The sequence below is a fragment of the Colossoma macropomum genome, unplaced genomic scaffold (assembly GCF_904425465.1).
Source record: "Colossoma macropomum unplaced genomic scaffold, Colossoma_macropomum, whole genome shotgun sequence".
NCBI lineage: Eukaryota > Metazoa > Chordata > Actinopteri > Characiformes > Serrasalmidae > Colossoma > Colossoma macropomum.
Window position 1 is genome coordinate 2893077 of NW_023494785.1, and position 25308 is coordinate 2918384.

Here is a 25308-nt window from a genome sequence, read left to right on the forward strand (position 1 = left end):
GACGCCGATGCCTGTTAATATTTAATTGCGCCCATCCCACAATGCACCACACTGAAACAAATCAGCTATGCGCTGAAGATAAATGGTTATTGAAGATACACGGTCCATCCTGCCAATTATGCAATTTCTATGCATGCGTTATTAGTGTAAATAATTACTTTTCCATGCCGGCATAACAGCCCTCGTTAAGATTCTCCTCCAGTCTTGGGGAAATAAATGACACACAGACCGTCGCGGCGCCTCTAAAAGGTCTTTTTAAACTTTTATTCACTTAAATTTCTCAGTGTTAAAGCAACAAGAAAACATTTAGAATGTCCTTTGGTGGGGTTTTCGTTACACTTCAGCATTTATGTAAACTGATATTCTTTGATGCCAGCACGTTGCCAATACGCAGGAAACTGCACAACTAAAAAAAGAAGAAGAAAACGAAGAAAATGAAACAAAACAGCTTATTCACCTTCATTTAACACACCGGGACATCGCCCTCAGACACAGTTCAGCAGGAATATCAGTAATAATAATGATCATAATAATAATACAAAAAAGTATGTACTACAATATCTCTGCTCTGTCAAGAAAATAAACGTCTTTGATACAAAAATTAAATACACTGATGATTTTTCTTTCTCTCTAAGCACTTTTTTATGCCTGGTTATGTGTAGCCGTGAGCTGGGACGTATAATAATACTTATTTTTGGGAGGAGGGGGCAGGTACACATGTGCCTCACTGACATCAGACCAGAAAAATAAAGACAGAAAAAACAAAGCAAAATTGGGGGTTACAGAGAGATTCATTCACCAAAACCGAGGTGGGAGTGAAGAGGGGAGAAACGGACTTTTTCCGTAGTCGACCGCGGCTCGTTACGACAGTCCGAAGGAATTTCCTTATATCCACAATGCACTGACAGCAAAGAATGTTTATGCTTCTTCTTATGAGTCTTTGTTTTTTTTTTTTTTTTTTTTGTCGTGTACTTTTTGTAAATGCGTCCATGTGACCCGGACAGTCCTCCGTTAGAACAGCCAAAAAGCAGTCCAGCAGTTCGAAGCGCCTTGGGCTGACCCCGTTGCCGTGGCGATAAAGAGAAAAGAGCGAGTTCTCTCCTTTCCCTTTCATTTCTCTCATTTTTCTTCACGGGGCGGGGGGCGGGGCTTGAGTGAAGAGTTTCTGCTATGGCTTGAAGTCCACTGTCCACGTTCTGCACGCTTTATGAAGCAGATAAATTTCTCTAAATAATAAGTTTTGTTTTGCTCGTAACTCTTTTATTTTTTAATACTTTCCTTAGTTTTTTTTATATATATAATCTTTTATTCATAATTCATTCATTTTCATGGTGAATTTTGTCACATTCTCTCTGATTCCGGATGCTTGGCCGGCCGTGTGTGCTCGCTGGAGGCCTGTGTGTGTGTATGTGTGTGTGTGTATGTGTGTGTTTGAACATGTTTACGAGTGTGTTAGTCTCTCAGAGGCGGGTCAGGAGCAGGACGCAGGTGGACGTCAGCAGCAGCAGGAAGGCGGAGTGCGAGAGGGGGGTCTGGCCGGAGTCGGAGTCGCAGCCGCCCGCCTCGCTCTCGCAGCGAGGCTTCTCGCAGAGCAGGCCGGAGAAGGCCGGAGGACACTGACACCTCACATTGTTCACACACACGCCGCCGTTCTGGCAGCGCAGCAGCTCGTTGTCGCACACTCGGGCTGGACAGAGAGAGGGAGAGAGGATGAGTCGAGAGAACGCCAGAGAACACACCTCTGCACATTTCACTGCACACCTACTGTTTACCTGCTGAATTTAACATCCTGGGAAAAAGAAAACACACAGGGCCAGATTCCCACAGTGCAGCGCCAGGTTTACTGACGTTAAGGATAAACAGCGTCGCAGTAACACATTCGCTCGTTCATTAGCGAGGATTACAGGTGAGTTTTACCGCTTGTGTGATGTGAGACGTGGCTGGGCTTTACCTTCATTAACAAATCCATAACGTGACACAGACACGCAAAAAATAACACCTGAACCTGAATGTGGTGGGAATTTTCCGGTAAGAAGCTGCAGGTTAAATTAGATTTTCTACAATGTTTCCAAACACATTTGGTTCTGCATGCAAATAGTTCACACATTGCCTGTACACTTGTACACCTCATTAACCAATATATCCTTGCTGTCCAAAAAATAAATAAATAAATAAATAAAAGAAAAAAAAATACATTAAAAAATTAGTATCTCCATTTTTTCAATTTTCATTTTTTACACCATTTAAGCACCTCAGCTGCCCTTCACATTGTGTGAATATGTCACATTGAATATTGAATGGAACAGAAATGCTCCAAAATCACTTAAAATAACACTTTTTTTTACATTAACTTAAAAATAAAGAAAGTTTTTTGTCCTCTCCTGCAAAATTTCCATTTTGGAGATATTTATGTAATTTTTTTTGGACAGCAACGATATTTAAAAGGCACATTTTGATCTGTTTGGACTGGCAACTTTAACTGGCTCTGAACTTAAAACACTTAAAACATGACATTGAAACTGAATTTTTACTAGTCAACATTTAATATTTACTAGTCAAATTTTAATTTTCACATGTAAATTTAATTCCTGAGCTGTAATGATTCAAATTTCCGCAAATCGATTACATTTTTAATAGTGTGGAAAACAAACTACATGTTAAACTTGAATTCATGTTAACACAACCTGTTACTGCACTTCTAATGAATTGGAAAAAGACTTGAATTCTTATGAGTCACCGTATTATTTGCCAGCTCTCGTTCCCTTAAAATTCGTAGCCCTCTTTCTGAGAATTTAGCTTTTTTTAAATTTCTTTATTTTCGTTTCTTTCATCTTGTCCATTTTGGCGGCCAAACAAAGCTTCACTTGAATGGATCTTCATTTACACTCATTTACATGTGGATTTTGATTGGCTCTTGCCTAGGACACAGGTGAAATTACCACAGTGCTAAAAAGACACCAGCTCGCTAATCACCTCCAAAGAGACTTTATGCATTGCTCTAATTTTCCATGCTGCACATTTTGCATGGTCTAGCGCTGTTATTGCCAAGTGTTGTGAATCTGACCCAGAATGCAGCCTGTGTTTTATGTTTTATTTTTTCCCAACATGATAAACTCAGCAAAGCATAAAAATTGTGCACTAAAATTAGCAGAAAAATGCCAGATTTAAGTGTGTTCTCTGTAGAGGACGTGTTAACTTATTTTTACCCAAGACAGACTGAACAGTATATCAGCATAATAATCACAAAAACACACACACACAAAAAAAACTGACTCCATTTCCTACATATTTATTCCTGATTCCTGATATATATATATATATATATATATATATATATATATATATATATATATATATATATATGTATATATACTGAGAATGTTCTAGGTCTAACTCTAGAACTGTTGGTCCTGCAGGTTAGTCTTGTTTGTCTCTGATTTTATTACACAGTCACTCTAATTACACACATTCCCGATGTTACGCGACTACGGCTCAGCTCCAGATATCACTTTCCCACTCACAGCTGAAAACAGGAGGAAACAGTCAATAAAGCTGTGCAGGTAAGTGAATATTGATTGAAATGTATAACACAAGAGAAAATCTAATATCAGCAATAATGGAAACTCTAACTGAGAAAAAAAGAAGGATTTTCAGAGAATTGACCTGTGCATAGATTCTTTAAAATGTTAGAGCAAGATTATCCTCGGGTCGGGTCAGGATCACAGCCGGGGTCAGGGTTATCGATAAGATTACACTCTCTAACTTTCTTACTCTCTTTTTCCTTTTTTGGCAGCTCAGTGTTTTCAGTGCTCTTTACCACTCACAGCAAACAGCAGAGAAGCTTCATGCTATTACGCTCCCATGTGCTCCCCCACTGCACCAAACCCCCGACTTAAAGACGTTAAAGGAGTATTTCAGAATAAACCACAGCTCAACTTCAACTGAGCCCCTCTGGAAAATAAACTGCTGTCAATAAATGAAATCTAGCATTATAAATACAGCCGATTATAAGTGTGATGCTAACTGCTAACTGCTCGGTTAAGGGATTTACACAACAATAGGAAGAGATATAAACTCTCTCGACCAATCACAGTTGTCTCTTGTATCGCATACACTCTTAAAAAAGACGGTTCTCCAAGGGTTCTTTAGCAATTTCAATGGTTCTATGTAGAACCATAAACACTCAAAGATCGATCTGCATGGCTTCCATGGTGAAATGGTTTCTCAGATTGATGGGGAATATGTTGTTTATGGTCCTATATAGAACCTTTTTGAAAATGGTTCTATGTATCATGATAAAAGGGTTCTGCTATAGTTATGATTTCAAGCTTGCAACAAAAAGAACCCTTTTTGATGCTATATAGTACACATGTACGATACATTCTCCATCAATCTGAAATGTAGAACAAACAAATAAATAAATAATTTGACATGTTGAGATTCTAATCAGGTTTGAATTCATTTTATTGCAGTTTTAGTTTTTAGTCCCATTTTTCAACTCACAGTACATTTTACAAAGGAATTCAATTTACATATCGCTGTTGTCAGAAGAAAACCTTGTATCTCCAGTTTTGTCGTTTTTCGGTTTTTGACATAATTTGAAAATGCCTGTTGCTCTTTACATTGTGTGTAAATTTTATGATGAGTGGACCAAAATAAACGGCCCAAAATTACTTGAAAAAAACTTCCAAAAAGTTTCCATTGACTTACATTAAAAGTAAAGTATGTTTTTTCCCTCTCCTGTAAAGTTACCATTTTGGAGATACGAGGTTTTCTTCCGACAACAGCGAAATGTGAAAATCTCATTGAAACTGAATTTTTACTAGTCAACATTTAATATTTACTGGTGTTATTATAATTTTTAAATATGTAAACTGAATTCTTGATGTCAAGAATAAAGTATTTGCCAAGAACCATTTCACCATGTAAAGCATGCAAAGAGTTATTTAAGTGTTCATGGTTCTATATAGAACCATGGTCTTTACCAAAGAACCCTCAAAGAACCATCTTTTTTAAGAGTATAGCAAAAACCAAGATGATTTGATGGCTGTTGTTCCAGCAGTTAGAACTTTCTGACAAATGTGTTGTTAGCATCTCTAAGCGTTTCTGAGTTGTGGACATCTGAGCCAAAGCTGATGAATGAGGTGCTGAGACTCTCTGAGCTCTTTTCACTTCTACAGAATGGACAGTAGCCCAAACAATAGCCGTGCTGGCTTTTGTTGTGAGGTGCTAAGAATGTGCATTTGGAGCCATTCTGCTTTTTTTTTGTTTTTGTTGTTTTTGTTCATAGCGAAAAACAATCTCGTCTGCGGTGTTTGAATGTTTAGAATACTTTAGATTATTTGCCTCTCGTTCAGTGTGCAGCATTTTAGACGAAATACTCCTTTAAGTGTCTCTAAACGTGTTAGGAAGAGTTCAGAGAGGAGGTCAGTCCCCACAGACCACGAGCTGCAGGCCAACAGGCACAAGCACAAGATACCAAAGCCCCAGACCAAAACTACTGAACAATCCATGCCATCTTCATCTTTCATACCCAAAGAGAAATATATCTCTATTGTCGTTTTCGGTTTTTGACATACTTTGAAAATGGCTGTTGTTCTTTAAATTGAAGGTGAATTTCATGATGAATAGATCAAAAGAAACGGCCCAAAAATGTGGTTCCACTGGCTTAAAGGTAGGTTTCTTCCCTCTCCTGTAAAGTTACCATTTTGGTTACACAAGCTTTTGTTCCCACCTAGGACCCCCTTGAGACAGGGGCCTCACTAACTTACACTTTAGATATACAGTACATGTTAATGTTACATAACCTGTTCTGAGATACACAGATCTACATAGTCATGGTTATAATTCCATGTTGTTGATGACAGAAATGCTTAAAGAAACACTTTTATGAACAAGTAGAGGTGGACAATATAGCATTATTTTATTGTTTTTTTTAAGCAATTATGTCAATATGCTTTTCATGGATATTGTTAGTACTGTGAACACTGACTAGCTACATGTTTCATTATTCAGCACAATTAGGCCTGTTTAATTAGATTGAGAGCAGTACAGTAAATAAATAAAATAATAGTATTTATAGGTTTATTAGTATTAGTATTCCAATAAGATTACGATCCTAATTTATTGCCTTGAATATTGGGTAGGCCTCTCAAATACAGTTTTAGAATCTTTGAAATCATATTTAATGAATAGAGAATTCCTGGTTTAACTGGGAAATCATTCATCGAAGGGATTTAACATTGCTTGTGGAGTCCCACAGGGTTCAGTTTTAGGGTCCTTGCTCTTCTTTTTGTACATGTTAGCTCTAGGTGATGTCACTAGGAAACAAAATATAAATCTTCATAGCTGTATTGATTACACACAGTTATATATTTCAATTCCTTCTGATGATCAAAGACTGTAGACAGACTGACCAGCTGTGTGTCAGATATTTCTCAGTGGATGTCACAAAATTTCTTATAACTTAATAATGAAAAAACTGAAATATTGATCGTTGGTACAAAAACTCAGAGAAAACTGCTTTATGGGAATCTCGGCTCTTTAGCTTAATACACCAAACCTAAAGTAGGAAACCTGGGTGAGATTTTAGACTCTGAGCTCTGTTTTATCCTGCATGTAAACACAGTTACTAACGTAGCTTTAATCATTTAAGAAATATCACTAAAATTCGGCCTTTTCTCTTTCAGAGCGATGCAGAGAAACTTGTTCATGCATTTGTTCAGCAGAGCTGATCATTGTTACTAGTTTTTAAGGTTCTAAAAGACCTCAAAGTTCCACGCTCCTGAATATCTGCCTTTTTATGATCTTAGATCTGCAGAGACTGACCTTCAAACACCTTCAGTAAAATACAGAAAGCATGGAGAGACTCATTCAGTTATTCTGCTTCCAAACTGTGGAGCTCAGTTCACCTTTTATTAGACAGTATTAGACAGTGCTCACTCTCTCTCTTTCTCTCTCTCTCCATATATATATATATATATATATATATATACGGACCCCCATGGACCCTCACAGAGCAGGTACTATTTGGGTGGTGGATCATTTTCAGCACTGCAGTAACACTGATGTGGTGGTGGTGTGTTAGTGTGTGTTGCGCTGGTCTGAGTGGATCAGGCACAGCAGTGCTGCTGGAGTTTTTAAACACCTCAGTGTCGCTGCTGGACTGAGAATAGTCCACCAACCAAAAATATCCAGCCAACAGCGTCCTGTGGGCAGCGTCCTGTGACCACTGATGAAGGACTAGAGGATGACCAACACAAACTGTGCAGCAGCAGATGAGCTATCGTCTCTGACTTTACATCTACAAGGTGGACTGACAAGGTAGGAGTGTCTAATAGAGTGGACAGTGAGTGGACACAGTGTTTAAAAACTCCAGCAGCACTGCTGTGTCTGATCAACTCATACCAGCACAACACACACTAACACACCACCACCACATCAGTGTTACTGCAGTGCTGAAAATGATCCACCACCCAAATAGTACCTGCTCTGTGAGGGTCCATGGGGGTCCTGACCACTGAAGAACAGGGTAAAAGGGGGCTAACAAAGTATCAGAGAAACAGATGGACTACAGTCTGTAACTGTAGAACTACAAAGTGCACCTATATAGTAAGTGGAGCTGATAAAATGGACAATGAGTGTAGAAACAAGGAGGTGGTCAGAGTGTTATGCCTGATCAGTGTATGCAGCAGTTATATGAGAAAAACAAGTAGTTCCAAAATCATAACTTTACAGGAGAGGGCAAAAATTGTCCTTACTTTCAATGTAAGTTAATGTAAGGAGATTTTATTTGGGTCAGTTTGGGGCATTTTTGTTGGTCCATTCATCCTGAAATGTTTACACAATGTAAAGGAGAACTGCTGAGCTCAAATTATGCAGAGTAAAAGTCGCAAAAAATTGAGATACCTGTTTTTTTGGACAGTGACGACATATAAAGACATATTTGAACGAGCATTAGTCATTCTGAGGGCTGCTGTTATCCGTTTTGGTGTTATTTCACCTCAGTAAGTGTCCGGACTACTGATGCTAACTAGAATAGTTCATTATAAATGACTATGTAGATTGTCAGTTGTTATGAAAGGCTTATGTAGGTGTCATGTAGCCTTACGAACCCTCCCTGCGAAACATTATCTAAACGCATTCACTCAGATGTAGATTTTATTTGGCAGTTTTCGCTTTGCTGAATGCTGTTTCTTTATGTAAATGAACTCCGCTCACTCGTTTATTCTCTTCGCAATCATTCTGTAGTGGAAGCTAATGATTGTTGGCATGGCGCTAGCTTCAAAAAATAGCATAAAGCGCTAGCTCACCACTTGCTTTTTAAAAAGCAGTGAGACTGAAACTCAGGGGGGTCCGAGTGTCAGATTCTGGAGGGACATTAATATGGAATCAGTGGATAAATGAGTGCGTTTGTACGCTAAACGCAGCGTGAGCTAGTCTGTCTGTCTCCTTGCTAATCAGTGTGCTAACCAGCTGTAGAGCTCTTCAAACGCTCTCCAGTTAGGTGCTCTCCATGTGATTAGCCGTTTGAATTACGCCGGGGTCATTTGCACTCATTTTTCTGAGAGGGGAATCATAAAGTGGGCTTACGCTGCTGACTTTGTGCCAATTAGGGGAACTCGTTAGCGTCTGGCGCTGGAGTGCGAGTGATTTAATTAGACTGACACATTTACCTTTAGGGTACCGATGTAATTATGACATGCACACGCTTTTTATTAATTAAACATCCTCTTCTCCTCAACCTCAGCACTGCTCTGTCTTTCCTCTCCTGCACCTTTTTTCAGAAAAGGTGAAGCTCGAGATAAAAGGCTGAGATAAAAGGCTCTCTGATGGATGAGTGGAGGTTTTCTTTCGCTCTATCTGGGCTACTTATGGCCGTTTCGGTATGTTCGCCCCGCCGCTGCTTCCTATTTATACGTTAAGTCGTTCATTTTAAACCTGGGCCGGAAAAATGAGCGAGGAAATTATCGAGCGTTTCGAATTGAAACGTCAATACGGTCTGTTACCGAACTGTGGCAGGTGGGCACTGAAGGTGGGCCTTAACGAAGGGACTGTATGTCCGGGGAGAATGAGAGAGCGAGTCTGCTTTGAAAAAAGCAGAGCACATCGATCTCTCTATCTCTCTCTCTCCTCGGCCCAAGGCCCTCGGCTAAGGCGCTCTTCTGAGGAGGAGGAGGAGGAGGAAAGGAGGAGCAGGAGGAAAAGGAGTTTAGCAGGTAATGCATTAACTTCAAACGCACACATACTCGGGTCACCCTGCGTCTCTCTCTGTCTGTACTCTCTCTCTCTCTATCTCTCTCCCTCTCTCTCTCCCTCTCTCTCTCTCTCCCTCTCTCTCTCTCTCTCTATATATATATATATATATATATATATATATATATATATATATATATATATCTGTCTGTACTCTTTCTGTCTCTCTGTACTTTCTCTCTCTCTCTCTCTGTCTCTGTCTCTCTGTCTTTACTCTCTCTCTCTCTGTACATCTCCACATCAGCCTCACAATCAGTTTAACCTCCGCACGCCAGCCTCTCTACACAATAAACACCAAACACGTCTTTTACAAGCCATTAATAGTAATAATAATAATAATAATAACAATAATAATAATAATAATAATAATAATAATAATAATAATAATGGTAATGATGTTACACTGAACTTATAGAGTACATTCAAGAGTATAGAGGTGTAGATAGATAGATAGATAGATAGATAGATAGATAGATAGATAGATAGATAGAAAGGAAGAGACAGAAGGATGGAAAAAAGAAAAGAGTTACAAATAAGGAGAGAAAGGACAGAGAAAAAGAGAAAACAAAAATGTAAAGAAGAAGACAAGGTAAAGAAAGAGAGAGAAACAAGATAAAGGAGAGAAAAGGAGTGAGAGAAAAACAGAAGGATGGTCAAAAAAGAAAGAGTGAGAGAGGAAGAGAAAGAAAAGAAAAAAAGACAGAGAAGACAGAGAGAGAGAGACAGAGAGAAGAGAGGAAAACAGAAGAATAGAAAAAAGAGAGCCAGTGTGAAAGAGAAAGAGAGAGTTAATTGGAAAGAAGGGTGGAAAAAGGAGGAGAGGAGAATGAAGAAAGTATGTGAGAGAGAGAGAAAGAAAGAGAGAGAGATTGCATTGAAATAGGCTTAGTGCCTTTTTAGAGATCCACTGAATTCGCTTTTGTTTTTCAGTTACTTTATTTATTTGTTTTGTTTTTATTTTTTTTTTTCTCCTTGGATTCTAAATTTCATTGTCTTTTTATGTAACTTGGTCCTTATATTATTCTCAGCCTGTCTCTTTTAGTCTTTATTATTATTATTATTATTATTATTATTATTATTATTCACTGTAGACGCAGGTAGAGTTGAGGTTAAAATACTGTAGAATTCCTGTAGAAAGTGCTGTTTAGGAAACAGGAATCATTCATCTGGAGGAAAGTTGCTGGAGTATTGACCCCCCCCCACTCCCCCCCCTGCTCCCCCACTGCTCCCCCCACAACCTTTCTGAGCCATCACGTTGACAATTTGGGGGCGTGTAAACAGAGAGTGAGTGGAGAATAAATTGGGCGATTTATTAGGTTTGCTTTTGATATGAGGGGTAATGTTTATGGAGCGTGAGCGGGCGAGGTGCGGCGCTCGGAGAGCGGCTCCGTATTTGAGGAGAGATTGGAGTTTTAATTGCGCTCTGGAATCTGCATACAGATGGAGGAAATCCACACACAGGTGTAGAGGGACAGGGGGAGGAGCACCGCTGCTCACAGCCTGGACTCACTTCAAATCAATAATCATTTACACTGATTAACACTGATTTACAGAGCAGACAGAAAGATGGAAATTCTAGATGTGATATTCAATAATTCAACATGGGACCCAACAAGAACGTTATTATATTGTAAATAATAAGCTGCATTTTTCTATTTACAGTCATTTTTATAAAGTTATGTGCCTCAATATTGGATCAATGCTGATCAAACGTGAGGCATTCTGGAAATAAATGTAGAAATTTACTCTGGATGTTAATTTAGAACTTTATTCTGCATGTTAATTTTATTAGAACTTCGTTCTGAATATTAACTTTATTACAATTCATTCAAGATATTAATTTATTAGAACTTCATTCTAGATGTTCATTTTATTAGAACTTTATTCTGGATATTAATATTATTAGAACTTCATTTTGGATGATCATTGTATTGGGACTTCATTCTGGATATTAATTGCATTAGAACTTCTGTCTAGATGTTTATTTTATTAGAATTTAGAAATATTAGAACAGAATTCCTATTAAGAGTTACTGTAAATGTATTTTATTTTTAGTTCATTGGTGAATGTTTTGTTATTCTGGTTCAGTTATGCATCTTTGTAACTTTACGCACTAAAATCAGTCATAATTCATTGTTACACTCTCTTTTTTTCAACCTCTCTATGAGCCTTAGACCTAAACAGGCTGTTTTAGCTGTTTACGGTTCATATATGGACGGAGGGGTGACCGGTATGATAAGCCTCCCTCTCTTTACATTTGTAGTCATTCTTTTGCTCCACTGTTCACCTCATCAAGTTGTTGTAGAGCATTTTACTATTTCTAGTGTTTCCACAGACTCAGTACTGCCACAGTGTAAAAGGACTAGTCGGATCAAACCATAAGAAACAACAACAACAAAAAAAATCAGCCACCAGACGTCAGTGTGTGTGTGTGTGTGTGTGTGTGTGTGTGTGTGTGTGTGTGTGTGTGTCTGTGTGTATGTGTGTATGGGGGAGCAGGCTGAGCAGCCGGCCGGGCTGATACTTGTTAGCTCAGGCTTCAGCGCATGCAGCTCCTGACAAATATTAGCTCAGCTGTTCACTTCTGACTGCCCTGATACGCCCTGGGCCTTTATTTATTTCCATATTTATTTATTTTTCAGCATTATAAACACCACACAGACGCGTGCAGGTCTGCTCTGTTCCCCTGCTCTCACCAGTGACCGCGCTCACTGCCCACAAACACAATCAGAAGTCTGTAGCTGTCCAGAGCAGAAGGTCCTGAAGCACTGCAGTAGAACCACCAGCCAGTTTACGTTACGACTCTTGTTCTAGCTGAGGGTTGGGGTGTCCTTGACATAGAATAATCCAGAATGTAGTAACATTCTTATAATGAGAAACACCTGCTGCATTTAAGATGCTTTCACCGGCCAAGGACCCGGTTCCCCAGTGTGTGTGAGATGCTGGAATAGAGCAGTAACATGGACCGGCTGGACTGCAGGCCAGACTTGGACCTTCTGCTGTAATATACAAGTCTGTCCAGATTCAGCTCCAGCTGGAGCTGGCCGTCCAGAGAGGATCATGCCAGGAGAGGCCAAGCAACAGCCACAAACAGAATGAATGAGAGAGAGGGAGAGAGAGAGAGAGAGAGAGAGAGAGAGAGAGAGAGAGAGAGAGAGAGAGAGAGAATCACACTGCAAAAATGACATCATGCCAAAAAGCATCTTAAATCCAGTCAATATAGCTGATATTTCTCATTATGAAATTCGTAAGACTGTTATAAGACTATTCACTAACACAGTTTCGACTACTGTGACTTTACAGTGAAAACTGGTGTTTGTTGAACTGACAACCGTCTGAAATGTTAAGATATTTTAAACTGTCCTTTATCAGCTTAATATCTAGAACCTGTTGGGTATTTCAGTGTAATCATGTTAATCTATCTATTACAAAATTAATACAGAGCACTTTTGAGTTTACACTTCATACTTACCACTTAATATCTAGAACCTACTCTTCTTGATTGAAGGCTTGGCCCTCTTAACTTTTAGAATGCCTTGGATATTCACTTTTTCTTGATATCTAGAACAGTGTGATCAGTTCAGTGTAATGTAGTTAAATTTGAAAGTTATCATCAGGTTAAAATAATTACTTAGTACGTTGGAGTTTGCACCTCACACTTACTCGAATGATATCTAGAACCTGCTTGGGATTTTAGTGGTATTTAGTTAGACTGTCTTGGTAATTACCCATATTTTACTTATTACCTAGGACTTTGGACTCTACATTACACTTCCCCAGCTAATACCTAGAACCTCAGAAACCCCCCAAAAAATCTTACAGTTTAAGACAAGAATGTTTTTCCTTCTCTATGAAAGTTAGTACTAGTGAAAGGTTTTTTAACCTTATTATTAATATTAATATTAAATAAGCTTAAAGTATTCTTACAGTGACCTCATAATGATTAATATTTGCTATGTCACCTATATTTAAGATGCTCTGATTTGCTGAGACATTAGCTGCAGTGCAGAAATAGCTAGAAAGAGACACAGTTGTATGCAAATGTTTTGCATCCCTAACCAAATGACATTGATTTGATGATATTCTAAGTGAAAATAAGTTAACGGAAATTTTCTGTTCATTTTACTGCACAATTACTGTTTATTTGTTGAATTTCATATAATGGGAAAAAATAAAACATAAAATGGCCTATGCATGTTTTATTTTTCCAGTATGTTAAGCTCAGCAAATAAATAGAAATTGTGTGCTAAAATTCGCCTTATTTAAGTCTGGAGACGATTCTGTGCTTAATTTAGAAATAAGTCATTTTCACTTGGGAAATCAGCAGCACGTCTTTTGACCAGAGGTGTTAAAATGACACATACGACTGTTTAGAGAGAGACAGAGCGAGAGAGATCCAGAGAGACATAGAGAGAGAAAGAGAGCAGGGCCGTGCGCTGCCAGGCAGGTTGGAGGGTGTTTTCTTTTTTTTTTACTTACATTTGCAGCCATTGTCCCATAAATATCCAGGCAGACACTCATGGCACTTAACGCCTGTCGCTCCTGCCTTACATTTACAAAATCCCGTGCCATTACAGTGATCGCTCTCTGAGCCAAAGGGATTACAATTACAGTCTGTAGAAACAAGACACACACACATACACACACATGTATACACACGCTGGAGAGAGAAACTCGGCTCATGAATTATTACCCGTGTTTTCCTGTTTTCGTGTCTTTTCCAGCACAACAGCGGCCTCAAGACTCATTCGCGGCCTACAAACTGCACATTTATTATTACAGGGGAAAAGCTCAGCCGCTGCCGTGCCGGCTAACGTTTCAGAGGAGTGGAATGAGGGATGGGGGGATGGAGAGAAGGGCTGAGAGCATGGAGGTGCTGACACACACTGTATATATCACTGTAAGTTCACATTACTCTCAGTAACACTTTCAGCACTGCAGGGCGACACATAAAAACACATTTGCTTGGCAGTCTGTATTATAGCGAGGGCTTTCAGTCCCAGTCCAGGAGAACCTGTGCGCTGTTCTCTTCCTCCTCAGCTCTCTATAGTCTTGGTTGATAAAATGATAAAGGTAACAAAATCAAACTCTTTTTTAATATCGATAATGCGCGCTCAGAGTGTTTTCAATAAAGTGATTATGTCATTCGACTCTTTCTTTTGGTTTTCAACTTTGAACAGTTGCTACTTCTGTACACTAGGTGGTGCTGTGTGCCTTTCAATAGATGGAGAGGGGGAGGAAGTCTAGCCATTCACTCAGTACAAACAAGCAGAGCAGTTAGGACAGTTAGCTAGTGTTAGTCATTTTCAGTGCTCAGTTACTAACAAAGGCTGTAGGTCTGAACATCTCAGAACAAGACGAGCTGTTTGGTTCAGGTTTCTTAAAGCAGACGCCTTTTTTTTCTAAGTAACTATTCATCTCAAATTATATGGAAAAACATGCACTGACAATATTGCCCAGTCCTAGCTCGCTGGTTAACCCTCAGAAGTCTAGAGTTACTGTCGTTTTGTTGAACTATTTATTTGTAATTACATCCTTAATCATTGTCGGGATCAACACAGTACAAATTGAAGTGTTACATTTTCCAGTAATAAAGTAGTGTAAAGTGTTACAGTAATGTGATTACTTTTACCTCTAATGAAGTAGTGTAATACTACAATAATGTTACTTTTTCTAGTTATGAAGTTGTGTAAAGTGCTACAGTAGTGATTACTTTTTCTAGTGATGTGTAGTGTTACAGTAATGTGATTATTTTTTCCTGTAATGAAGTATTAAAATGTTACAGCATTGTGATTACTTTTTCCTGAGATGAAGTAGTGTAACATTACAGCAATGTGATTACTCTTTCCTGTGATGAAGTAGTGTAACATGTTACAGTTATGTGATTACTCTTTCCTGTGATGAAGTAGTGTAACATTACAGCAATGTGATTACTCTTTCCTGTGATGAAGTAGTGTAACATGTTACAGTAATGTGATTACTCTTTCCTGTGATGAAGTAGTGTAACATGTTACAATTAATGTGATAACTTTTTCCCTGTAGTGAAATAGTGTAACATTACAGTAATGTGATTACTTTTTCCTGTAATTAAGTAGTGTAACATGTTACAATTAATGTGATAACTTTTTCCCTGTAGTGAAATAGTGAAATGTTACAGCAATGTGATTACTCTTTCCTGTGATGAAGTAGTGTAACATGTTACAGTAATGTGATAACCTTTTCCTGTAATGAAGCAGTGTAATGTTACAGTAATGTGATTTTTTATTGTAATGGAGTAGTGTAAATTTACAGTTAATGTGATTACTTTTTCCTGTGATGAAATAGTGCAGTGTTACAGTAATGCAATGACTTTCCTGTAAAGAAGTAATGTTACAGAAATGTGATTACGTTTTCATGTAAAAGATTAGTGTAGTGTTGTAGTAATGTAATTATTTTGTCTGTAATGAATGAAGTAGTGTAATGTGTTACAGTAATGTGATTACTTTTTCCAGTGACGAAGATGTGTAAAGTTACAGTAATGTGATTACTTTTTTTTACATTTATGTGTAATGAAGTAGTTTTATGCGTTACAAAAATGTGATCACTTTCTCCTGTTATGAAGTCAGTACAGTAATGTGATTAACTTTTCCTGCAATAGTATAACATGTCACAGATTAATTCTTATAATCACATTACAGATACTGGCTTAAAAAGAATTTCATTACTTCTGCTACTCATATCTCTCTAAGGGCCTGGTTCCCAGACATGGATTAAGCCTAATCTTGGACCACCTGCAGTGTCACTGGTGAACATGCACTTTCCAAAGATTCTCCACTTGCTTCAGTGTGTGAGAAATGATTCATATAAAACTAAAAATCTAAATCATGACAATCACTGTGACTTATAAAGTTAACCATCATGCTGGGATGAATCAGCCATGTTAGAGCAGGAAAATCTGTTGTGTGTATTAAAACGTGCAGTAAATGAGGTCTGCAGGACTGAGACTGAGATCCACTGCAATGCCTCCTAGACTACAGCCAGTTACATTTATCTCAAATATATTAAGACATATGAGGAAAACATTTAAATTTGAAATGGACAGAGTGGCAGGGGGTTCAAAGAATGAAGACGATGAACCTTAATTTGACACAATAAATGGGAATTTCACTTTTTTCAAACTTCTGGCATAGTGCTGCAGTTGAGATGTGAACAGAGTCATTCAGAGTGGTTTGGTGTGAAATGGTTCAGATGTCTTTACAGTGGTGGTGATAGGAACCAGGGGTCGCCATGACTACAACACAAATATAGCCATTTGATTTACTATCCAAAACCACCAGTGAACCTACACGAGTCTTCTGAGTTTATATGGAATGTTGATGATGGAAAATAGTGATAAGTCTGAAAAAATAAAGTTTTCTTTGGGGACTATTTTGTCTCACAGTACTTTGCATGTGTAGTGAATGGATTGAAGAATATATCACAAAACATCAGGCAGTGAATTCATAACCATTTCATGTATCAACTTTCTGTGAGGGAGCTTTTAGAGGTGGATGTCTGGTTCCTATCACCACCACTGTGAACAGTTCTGACTCTAAGTTTCTCTAGAACAGAGCGTTTCACACCAAACCACTCTGAACCACTTTGTTTACATCTCAACCATTAAATTATGCAGACATTTTTTTAAATTCCCTTTACGCACTCCAATCTACAGGTATTTCACAGTATGGTTTGGATGTCTTCACACTCTCTGGATTTTTTGTTCCAAAAACAGACACATGAATCATTCTATTAGAAACGGACCCATAATCCTCCAGCTTTACACAAGCCTCTCCAAGAGATCCAGCCAGGAAAGGATTTCTCCACGAGGAGAAGATCCAGCCACATGACTTCATTTGTACAACTATACAGCCACAGCCTGTAGTATGAATCATAAGTCTATCTCTCAGTGTACGTCTCTCAACATCGGCTATTTTCAGCTCTTTAGTGCCCTGAATACTCTCTACTAGCAACATATAAACACAAGTATGAGCTACATCTCTAAATTATTTCATAAGTTAGCTTCCTACTGATAAGGTGCTGCTGCTGGAACCACCACTAGTTCATTGGAACCTTATTAAGAACGAGCCCATGTTTGCGCTTCAGCTTCAGAGCTGAAGGATTACATTATCGTTCTTTATCAGAACAAGAATTGGTCTAACAGCAATCAGGGATCATGTCTTTTGTTTGCAATTTTACTTCTGGCTTTGAGTGCCTGCCTTACCATCCAAGCACAGAGGGGCTACAGGCATCATTCTCAGCCCACCACTGACTCGTACACAAAAGAAAAAAATGACAATTTTGAAATAATGCAGATGTTTACATTCATATATGACAGTCTATTCTATCTACCAGTAAAGATGATCTAGATTAACTACATTAAACATAACCTGAACTACACCATTGTGAAATTGTCAGAGACCACCCGTCCCTAATTTTATGTCCAGTCAAACAGCCATTAAGCACAAGTTATTGATTTTTCAGCATCAGTAAAAAAGCCTGACCAACTAAATATAATACCATATTCGTGAGTGTTCAGTGTGACCACTCTTTACCTTCATTACAGCTTCCATTGTTTTCAGGAGACTCACTTTCAGTTCCTCAAAGAATCTGCAGACACACCTCCAAAGTTCAGTCTTAGAAGCTGGTTGATCATTTTCTGAAGTAATCAAACACATTCAGTGGTGTTGAGGTCTGGACTCTGGGGTGGTCAGTCCATCGTTCAGCTTCTTTGTTTGATGTGTCCGTCTCCTTTTCTCAGTGAGACTCTTCTTGATCAGCTACACATCCTTTCAGACCCACAGCGCTGAGTCGTCTTCTCACAGTGGAAGGATGGACAGAAACACCTTGGATGTTTTCAGATCTGAAGCAGCTTGATTTTCTCCTCTCTCTCAGAGATGAAAGCTTTAAGTGCTGTTTATCTGATGGGGGGCAGTGTTGGTGTCTGCCAGGTCTTCCAGTTGGTTGTTAGGAGGCCCCATTTCTCTGTATGTGTTGAAAACTCATTTATTCACTTCTTTTCCTTTTACTTTCTCCTTTTTATATAAGTGGAGTATCATATCTTTACAGAAATGTCTCCTGAAAAATTGATAACTTTTTCATAGGAAATGTAATAACTGAAGGGTGGTCTCAGTACTTCACACCATTATCTATCCTTAGCTTACATTACTGCCTGCATGTGCAAAACAAAGACATTGCAAACTTTCCGTGGTGGCAGCTGAGATTAGCCATGGGCTCTTGTACAAGCAGCAGCACCTTGTCCGTGGAAAAGGTCACAGCTTTCCAATCCTCATCCTGGATATTCTGATATTTCTATTTCTGCCCTCCACATTCTACTGCTTCCCTTTTTCTACCACATCTGACCCAATCAGCTCATTAACAAGCCCTTACTGAGTTAAAGTGGGTGTGCTAGAGCAGGGAAAACGTCAAATGTGCAGGATCAGGGGTTCTCCAGGACTAGATACAGGGCCATGTGGGATAAGTGCTGCTTTCAGCTTACACTGTTGCTGTGCTTATAGTCATGTGGCCTTGTCCCTGTGTGCATACCACCGGTCAGCATCACTTGGGCAGCCGCCTATAGGTTGCTGGTGGGTAGTTCGAGTCAAGTGTTGTACTCAGCACTTTGTCCTGTCTGGTCTGATGCTGTTGTTTTATCTGTCTCGATTGGGTGTCCCTGCCCTCTAGACCAGCTTGACCACCACAGCGCTTCCTGCATGTCCAATCACTTTCCTGCTGTGCCAGAAAGGCTGACCTGCATGTCCCACTGACCCTCCTGATGACACTGGTGCCTGCACTTATACTAGAAATAGTCATTGATGTAGTTCCATTGCCTCACACTATACAGAGTTCCTCATGTATTAATACCAACATATGACCATTAAAGGCTTCTCACAGTAGAGTTTCTATAGAGTATATGATTTTAATAGTAGTGACTGGTTTTCATAGATATATTTCTCACTTGTTACTGAGATTGACTTCTAAGGCCACTTTACGGACTGTGCGTTCCTGCTTCAGTGAAGATTTCGGCACCTTGTATAGATACCTTTTATGAATTGAGCAGTAGAAATAACCTCAGATTATATTAATCCTGTGCAAATCGACATGTTGGTTGAAACACTACATCCTGTGAAAAGGGAGTTTCTCACGTCTGGAGGCACTTGAAGAAGCACTTATTTGTGTTGTCTGATGATGCTGAAGATTCTTATTCTAGCTCGAATTTTCCTGTTCCACCTTAAATTGTGCAGCGGCGGGTTATTATTCTAACGCCTATTCAGAACCAGTGACTGTTTTTCATGGATTTGTTTCTCATTTGTTTCTCAAATAGGCTTCTAAGTAGTGAAACGGGTACTATTCAGAACCAGTGACTGTTTTTCATGGATTTGTTTCTCATTTGTTTCTCAAATAGGCTTCTAAGTAGTGAAACGGGTACTATTCAGAACCAGTGACTGTTTTTCATTGATTTGTTTCTCATTTGTTTCTCAAATAGGCTTCTAAGTAGTGAAACGGGTACTATTCAGAACCAGTGACTGTTTTTCATGGATTTGTTTCTCATTTGTTTCTCAAATAGGCTTCTAAGTAGCAACACTGGTACTATTCAGAAACAGTGACTGTTTTTCATGGATTTGTTTCTCATTTGTTTCTCAAATAGGCTTCTAAGTAGCAACACTGGTACTATTCAGAAACAGTGACTGTTTTTCATGGATTTGTTTCTCATTTGTTTCTCAAATAGGCTTTTAAGTAGTGAAACTGGTACTATTCAGAACCAGTGACTGTTTTTCATGGATTTGTTTCTCATTTGTTTCTCAAATAGGCTTCTAAGTAGTGAAACTGGTACTATTCAGAACCAGTGACTGTTTTCCATTGATTTATTGCTCATTTGTTTCCCAGATCGGCTTCTGTCAATTCTCATTGGTTAATTTGAATACTTCCCTCTAACGACAGGCTCTTGTGTTATTGTTTTGCTATCTGTTGTTGACCAGAGGAACATACGTTCCGCTTTTGAGTTCCTCTCAAGAATTCTTCCTCTTGCTCTTGGGAAGTTTTTCTTGTCACTGTCTCGACTGGTGAGACTCATTTGAGGCTCATTTGGGACCCAGATGTTCTGTAAAGCTGTTTGGTGACAGTTCTTGTTGTACGCAGGGCTATACAAATAAATCTCAAACTGAATTGAGAGCACAGCTCGATTAGATTGTGCTGACATGAGAACTACATTTTTAAAGGAACTGTTGCCAGGATGAGCCAGTGCTGAGCTAATGTAGGCTCTATTTATTAACATTACATGAGGCAAAAACAATTGAACGTGGATGTCAAAAGAGAAATAATGAACTCATGAATAATGTAGAACTCAGCATTTTTCTTCCATGTTATACTCAAACTGACCAGAAATGCTTAGTAGGCCAAACAGTTTCACTCCGTTAGCACTTAATCATGAGTGACCTACATCGGTTTCAGGAAACCTACATCTAGATGTTTAGCACCTAGCATATAGCTCAGTTCATAATGAAGCTATGCTAAGCTACCACTGCGCCAAAGTGAAATTACTTTGCTAAAACTTTATAGTTGTGGTCATGATTATGAAATTAGAAGACATGCCTCGTTTTTGTGGAAATCTCTGAAAATAAATAAAGATTTGATAAATACAATGGAATAAATCTTCAATAGGAACCAACAGTTGCTACACTGCTCGCCGCTTAGCGTCGCTGCCTCTCATTGAAACTGAATGACGTCTGGCTGCGTCAGTGATGCCGGCGGTGTGCACGCAGGGCAAGGAATCAGGGGTTGCAGTGAGTAATCAAGAACCACAGCACTGTGTAGTGTCTGCTGAGCCTCAGCTCAGGACTGTGTTGGGTCTTAATACGATCCCAGACGGCCCACAGCTCTCAGGGTCCTCACCCACGCAAACTAGACAAGACTAAACATCTCCTTCTCCCCTCTGTCCCTTCCCTGCTCACTATATCTCTCTCTCCTCTCGCTTTTCCTCAGTCATGCTTTCTTTTACAGTTTCTTAAGTTCTAGATATCATCAACACTCTGAAATGAGATGGTTCTTCTAGACAAATGGTTCTATACTGAACCATAAATAATCAAAGAACACTTCGCATGATTAAAGGGTTCCTTGCATCATGAAAAGTTCTTCGGATTGATGAAAAGTGTGCATGGACTCAAAAAGCGTTCCTTATAGCACCTAAAAGGGTTCTGGTATTGTTACAAGCTTGACATAGTAACCATTTGGGCACTGTATAGAACCCTTTTTCCAAAAGGCTCTATATAGAACCATCAGCACATTCTCCATCAGTCTGAAGAACCATTTCATGATGCAAGGAATCTTTTAATCATGTGAATGGTTCTTTGAGTGTTCATGGTTCTGTATTGAACCATTTTCTTTACTAAAGAACCCTTGAAGCACCATTTTTACACGTGCATTTTTACAAGCTTAACATTGTAACAATTACCCTTTTTGGTGCTATATAGAACCCTTTTCAAAAAGGTTCTATAAAGAACCATATACAACACATTCTCCATCAATCTGAAGAATGATATTACCATGCACCATTTAAGCATGAAAATGGTTCGTTGAGTGTCTGTGGTTCTATCTAGAACCATTGTTTACACCAAAGAGCCCTTGAAGAACCATCTTTTTTGAGAGTGCAGGTAAGTGTGAGGCACAGTACTAGGTAATTATTCAGGTTTTTATCACCTTATCAGTCCAAATATTTATGACATTATGTCCTTTATAAGCTTAATATGCAGAACCTGATGGTCATTTCAGTGTAATATGGTTAGACTGTATTGGAACTTACTGTATTGGTCACTTTTCTCAAAATAATTAAAGATTACACAAATTAAATATGTTACATCAATTTAAATGAAGTAAGTTATGAAGTACTTACACAGAGTAATTATCTTGATATTTCATATTTCATTCATGTGGATCCAGTGGACACATTTGAATCATACAAGTTTTAAGCAAACTTTGTTTCAGTAATATCTAGAACATGTTTGGCATTTCAGTTTAATTAAACTGTCTTGGAGCTTACCATCATTTTACCCATCATAATTATCTAGTACTTATCTAGTAGTTTGTACTTCACACTTTCTTGCTAAATATCTACAACTTAAAGACTGTCAGAGAAAACACTTTCCCTCTCCTCTGCTTCTCTTTCCTGTCTTTCACCTTCCGCTAACAAGTTTATGGGAAGGCAATAATTTACAAATCAAATTTGCACAGTTTTCTCCTTCGTTTCAAATGTAGTTGATCAGATGAGACATGGTTAGTAACCAAAGTTTTTGCACTAGAGCTATGAGGCTAATGTTGCTAACAGGTGATGACAGCTTGAACCAGAGAACATGTAGAGAGGAGAACTGCCACTCTGTAATGTCTTCTGGGTTTCTCAAACGCTAGAGGGCGCTCCCGAGCAAGCCCAAAATGAATGGGTTAAAATGGAGTGTTTGAGCAAAATCATAGTTTATAAATGGTTGACTATTTTTATGATTAAGGAATACATTCATTTCCTGAACACAGAACAGCATTAAAACATTTTAACACTGCTGTTATATTTTCAGCAACAGTTATAGGAGTTTAAAACGACGCCTCATGTATGTCGATGATGTCAGTGAGCACGGACAGCCAAGTAGCAGTAATGCTAGTGTCCTGCTGCCCAAAACACATTTGCTATAGAACAAAGGAAACATACAGGTGAGTTTTCTTTGCTTTTTTAGTGAAATTCATTCTTTTAGTTTCTAAAATTAAAGGAAAGTTCTGGTTCAGTGATTAGAAACTATTTTAACTTTTCATTTTTAGCCTTGTAGCTTCATTTACTCCCATTCATTGAGGACTCACTCGCGGGTGCCCTCTAATGTTTTGCAGTCCTGTTTTTGATATAACGAGGGAAATAGGAAGTGGCCAGGCTCCTCATAAACCGGCTCTGCTTGTCCCAAACCAGTTAGCATGGTGCTAACAGCATACCATGTCAAGTCATTAAGTAGTCTCTAATAGACTTGGTTGTGTGGTTTGTGACACTCTATGACACGCTGCTATAAACTGGGATAAAAGTAGCTAAAAACATGGTCCGTAATTTTTGTACACTTGTACAGATTCATGTGCGCGAATAAAGAATGCTAAAGGAGATGTGTAACATACAGTGGGAGTGACGGCGACAACACAGGGAGAAGAGGAAGAGGAGGAAGGACAGATGGCTAAGGCGAAAGGTGACGAGGGGACAGTAGGGGGCGCTAAGCTGTATGAATGACGGTGAAATGGTGGGGGTGGTTGGGGGGGCACTGACCTATGCAAACATTCTCATCTTCCAGCTCGGCCGAAGCATTGCGGTAGTAGCCCAGCTTGCACAGATGACAGTGCTGCCCCCTAGTGTTGTGCTTACAGCTCACGCAAATGACCGTGTTTAACAGATCGATGTAGCTGCAGCGGTTGGAGTGGCCGAGGCACTCGCAGTCTTGCAGAGAGGGAGAGAAACGCGGCTGTGTTTAAATCCGAGTGTGTGTCTGTGTGTGTAAACACCGATCAGGCGTAACATTCTGACCACCTCCTTGTTTCTGCGCTCATTGTCCATTTTATCAGCTCCACTTACTATATAGGTGCACTTTGTAGTTCTACAGTTACAGACTGTAGTCCATCTGTTTCTCTGATACTTTGTTAGCCCCCTTTTACCCTGTTCTTCAGTGGTCAGGACCCCCATGGACCCTCACAGAGCAGGTACTATTTGGGTGGTGGATCATTCTCAGCACTGCAGTAACACTGACGTGGTGGTGTGTTAGTGTGTGTTGCGCTGGTGCGAGTGGATTAGACACAGCAGTGCTGCTGGAGTTTTTAAACACTGTGTCCACTTACTGTCCACTCTATTACACACTCCTACCTTGTCAGTCCACCTTGTAGATGTAAAGTCAGAGACGATAGCTCATCTGCTGCTGCACAGTTTGTGTTGGTCATCCTCTAGTCCTTCATCAGTGGTCACAGGACGCTGCCCACAAGACGCTGTTGGCTGGATATGTTTGGTTGGTGGACTATTCTCAGTCCAGCAGTGACACTGAGGTGTTTAAAAACTCCAGCAGCACTGCTGTGTCTGATCCACTCATACCAGCGCAACACACACTAACACACCACCACCACGTCAGTGTTACTGCAGTGCTGAGAATGATCCACCACCCAAATAGTACCTGCTCTGTGAGGGTCCATGGGGGTCCTGACCACTGAAGAACAGGGTAAAAGGGGGCTAACAAAGTATCAGAGAAACAGATGGACTACAGTCTGTAACTGTAGAACTACAAAGTGCACCTATACAGTAAGTGGAGCTGATAAAATGGACAATGAGTGTAGAAACAAGGAGGTGGTCATAATGTTAAGCCTGATCGGTGTACGTATGTAAGTGTGTATGTGAGCATGGACTGCAGAATGGGGTCTAAAACGACCCTGCCTGTTTTTCTCTTTCAGCCTATTAATGGAGAAAATCCATATTTGTCCTGTACAAATATTCTGTGGTGTTCATTTATTGTTCTACCTGTTTTGTTGCATGAATATTGAGTCGTGCGCATTCTGCATCTGTCTATATCACAATCAACGCATCAAAAACAAACCTTTCTCGACCTCTGCTCTGACTGGTGTAAACTCTTAAAGTACAAAAAGTTGGTTTTCAAGGGTTCTTTAGTAAAGAAAATGGTTATATATGACCATAAACACTCAAAGAACCCTTTGCATGATTAAAGAGTTCTCAGCATTGCAAAAGGTTCTTCAGATTGATGGAGAACGTGTTGAATATGGTTCTATATAGACTCTTTATTGACCCGATGTCAAGCTTGTTACAATAGACGAACCCTTTTTGGTGTTATGTAGAACCATATACAGCACATTATCCATTGATGTGAAGAACCTTTCACGATGCATAGAACCTTTTAATCATGCAAAGCTCTTTGGGTGTTCATGGTTCTACATAGAACCATCTTCTTTACTAAATAACCCTTGAAGAACCACCTTTTTTAAGTGTCTAGGTTTCTCAGACAGGGATTAAGCCTAGTTCTGGACTGC

The 25308-nt window shown here is 39.2% G+C and overlaps 1 protein-coding gene across 2 annotated transcripts in view; it reads right to left on the bottom strand.

Moving 5' to 3' along the window:
• Window positions 1-236: 236 nt before the first annotated feature.
• Window positions 237-25308, bottom strand: part of ntng1a (netrin g1a) — a 211007-nt gene continuing 185935 nt past the window's right edge. The window contains exons 6-8 of one of the 2 annotated variants that reach the window (XM_036581451.1): window positions 23555-23722; window positions 13735-13869; window positions 237-1687 (exon numbers count right to left, since the gene is read on the bottom strand). In XM_036581451.1, coding sequence (XP_036437344.1) covers window positions 1461-1687; window positions 13735-13869; window positions 23555-23722 — 530 coding nt within the window. In that variant the 3' untranslated portion in view covers window positions 237-1460. The remainder of the gene's footprint in view (window positions 1688-13734; window positions 13870-23554; window positions 23723-25308) is intronic. The other variant, XM_036581441.1, reaches the window with a different exon arrangement.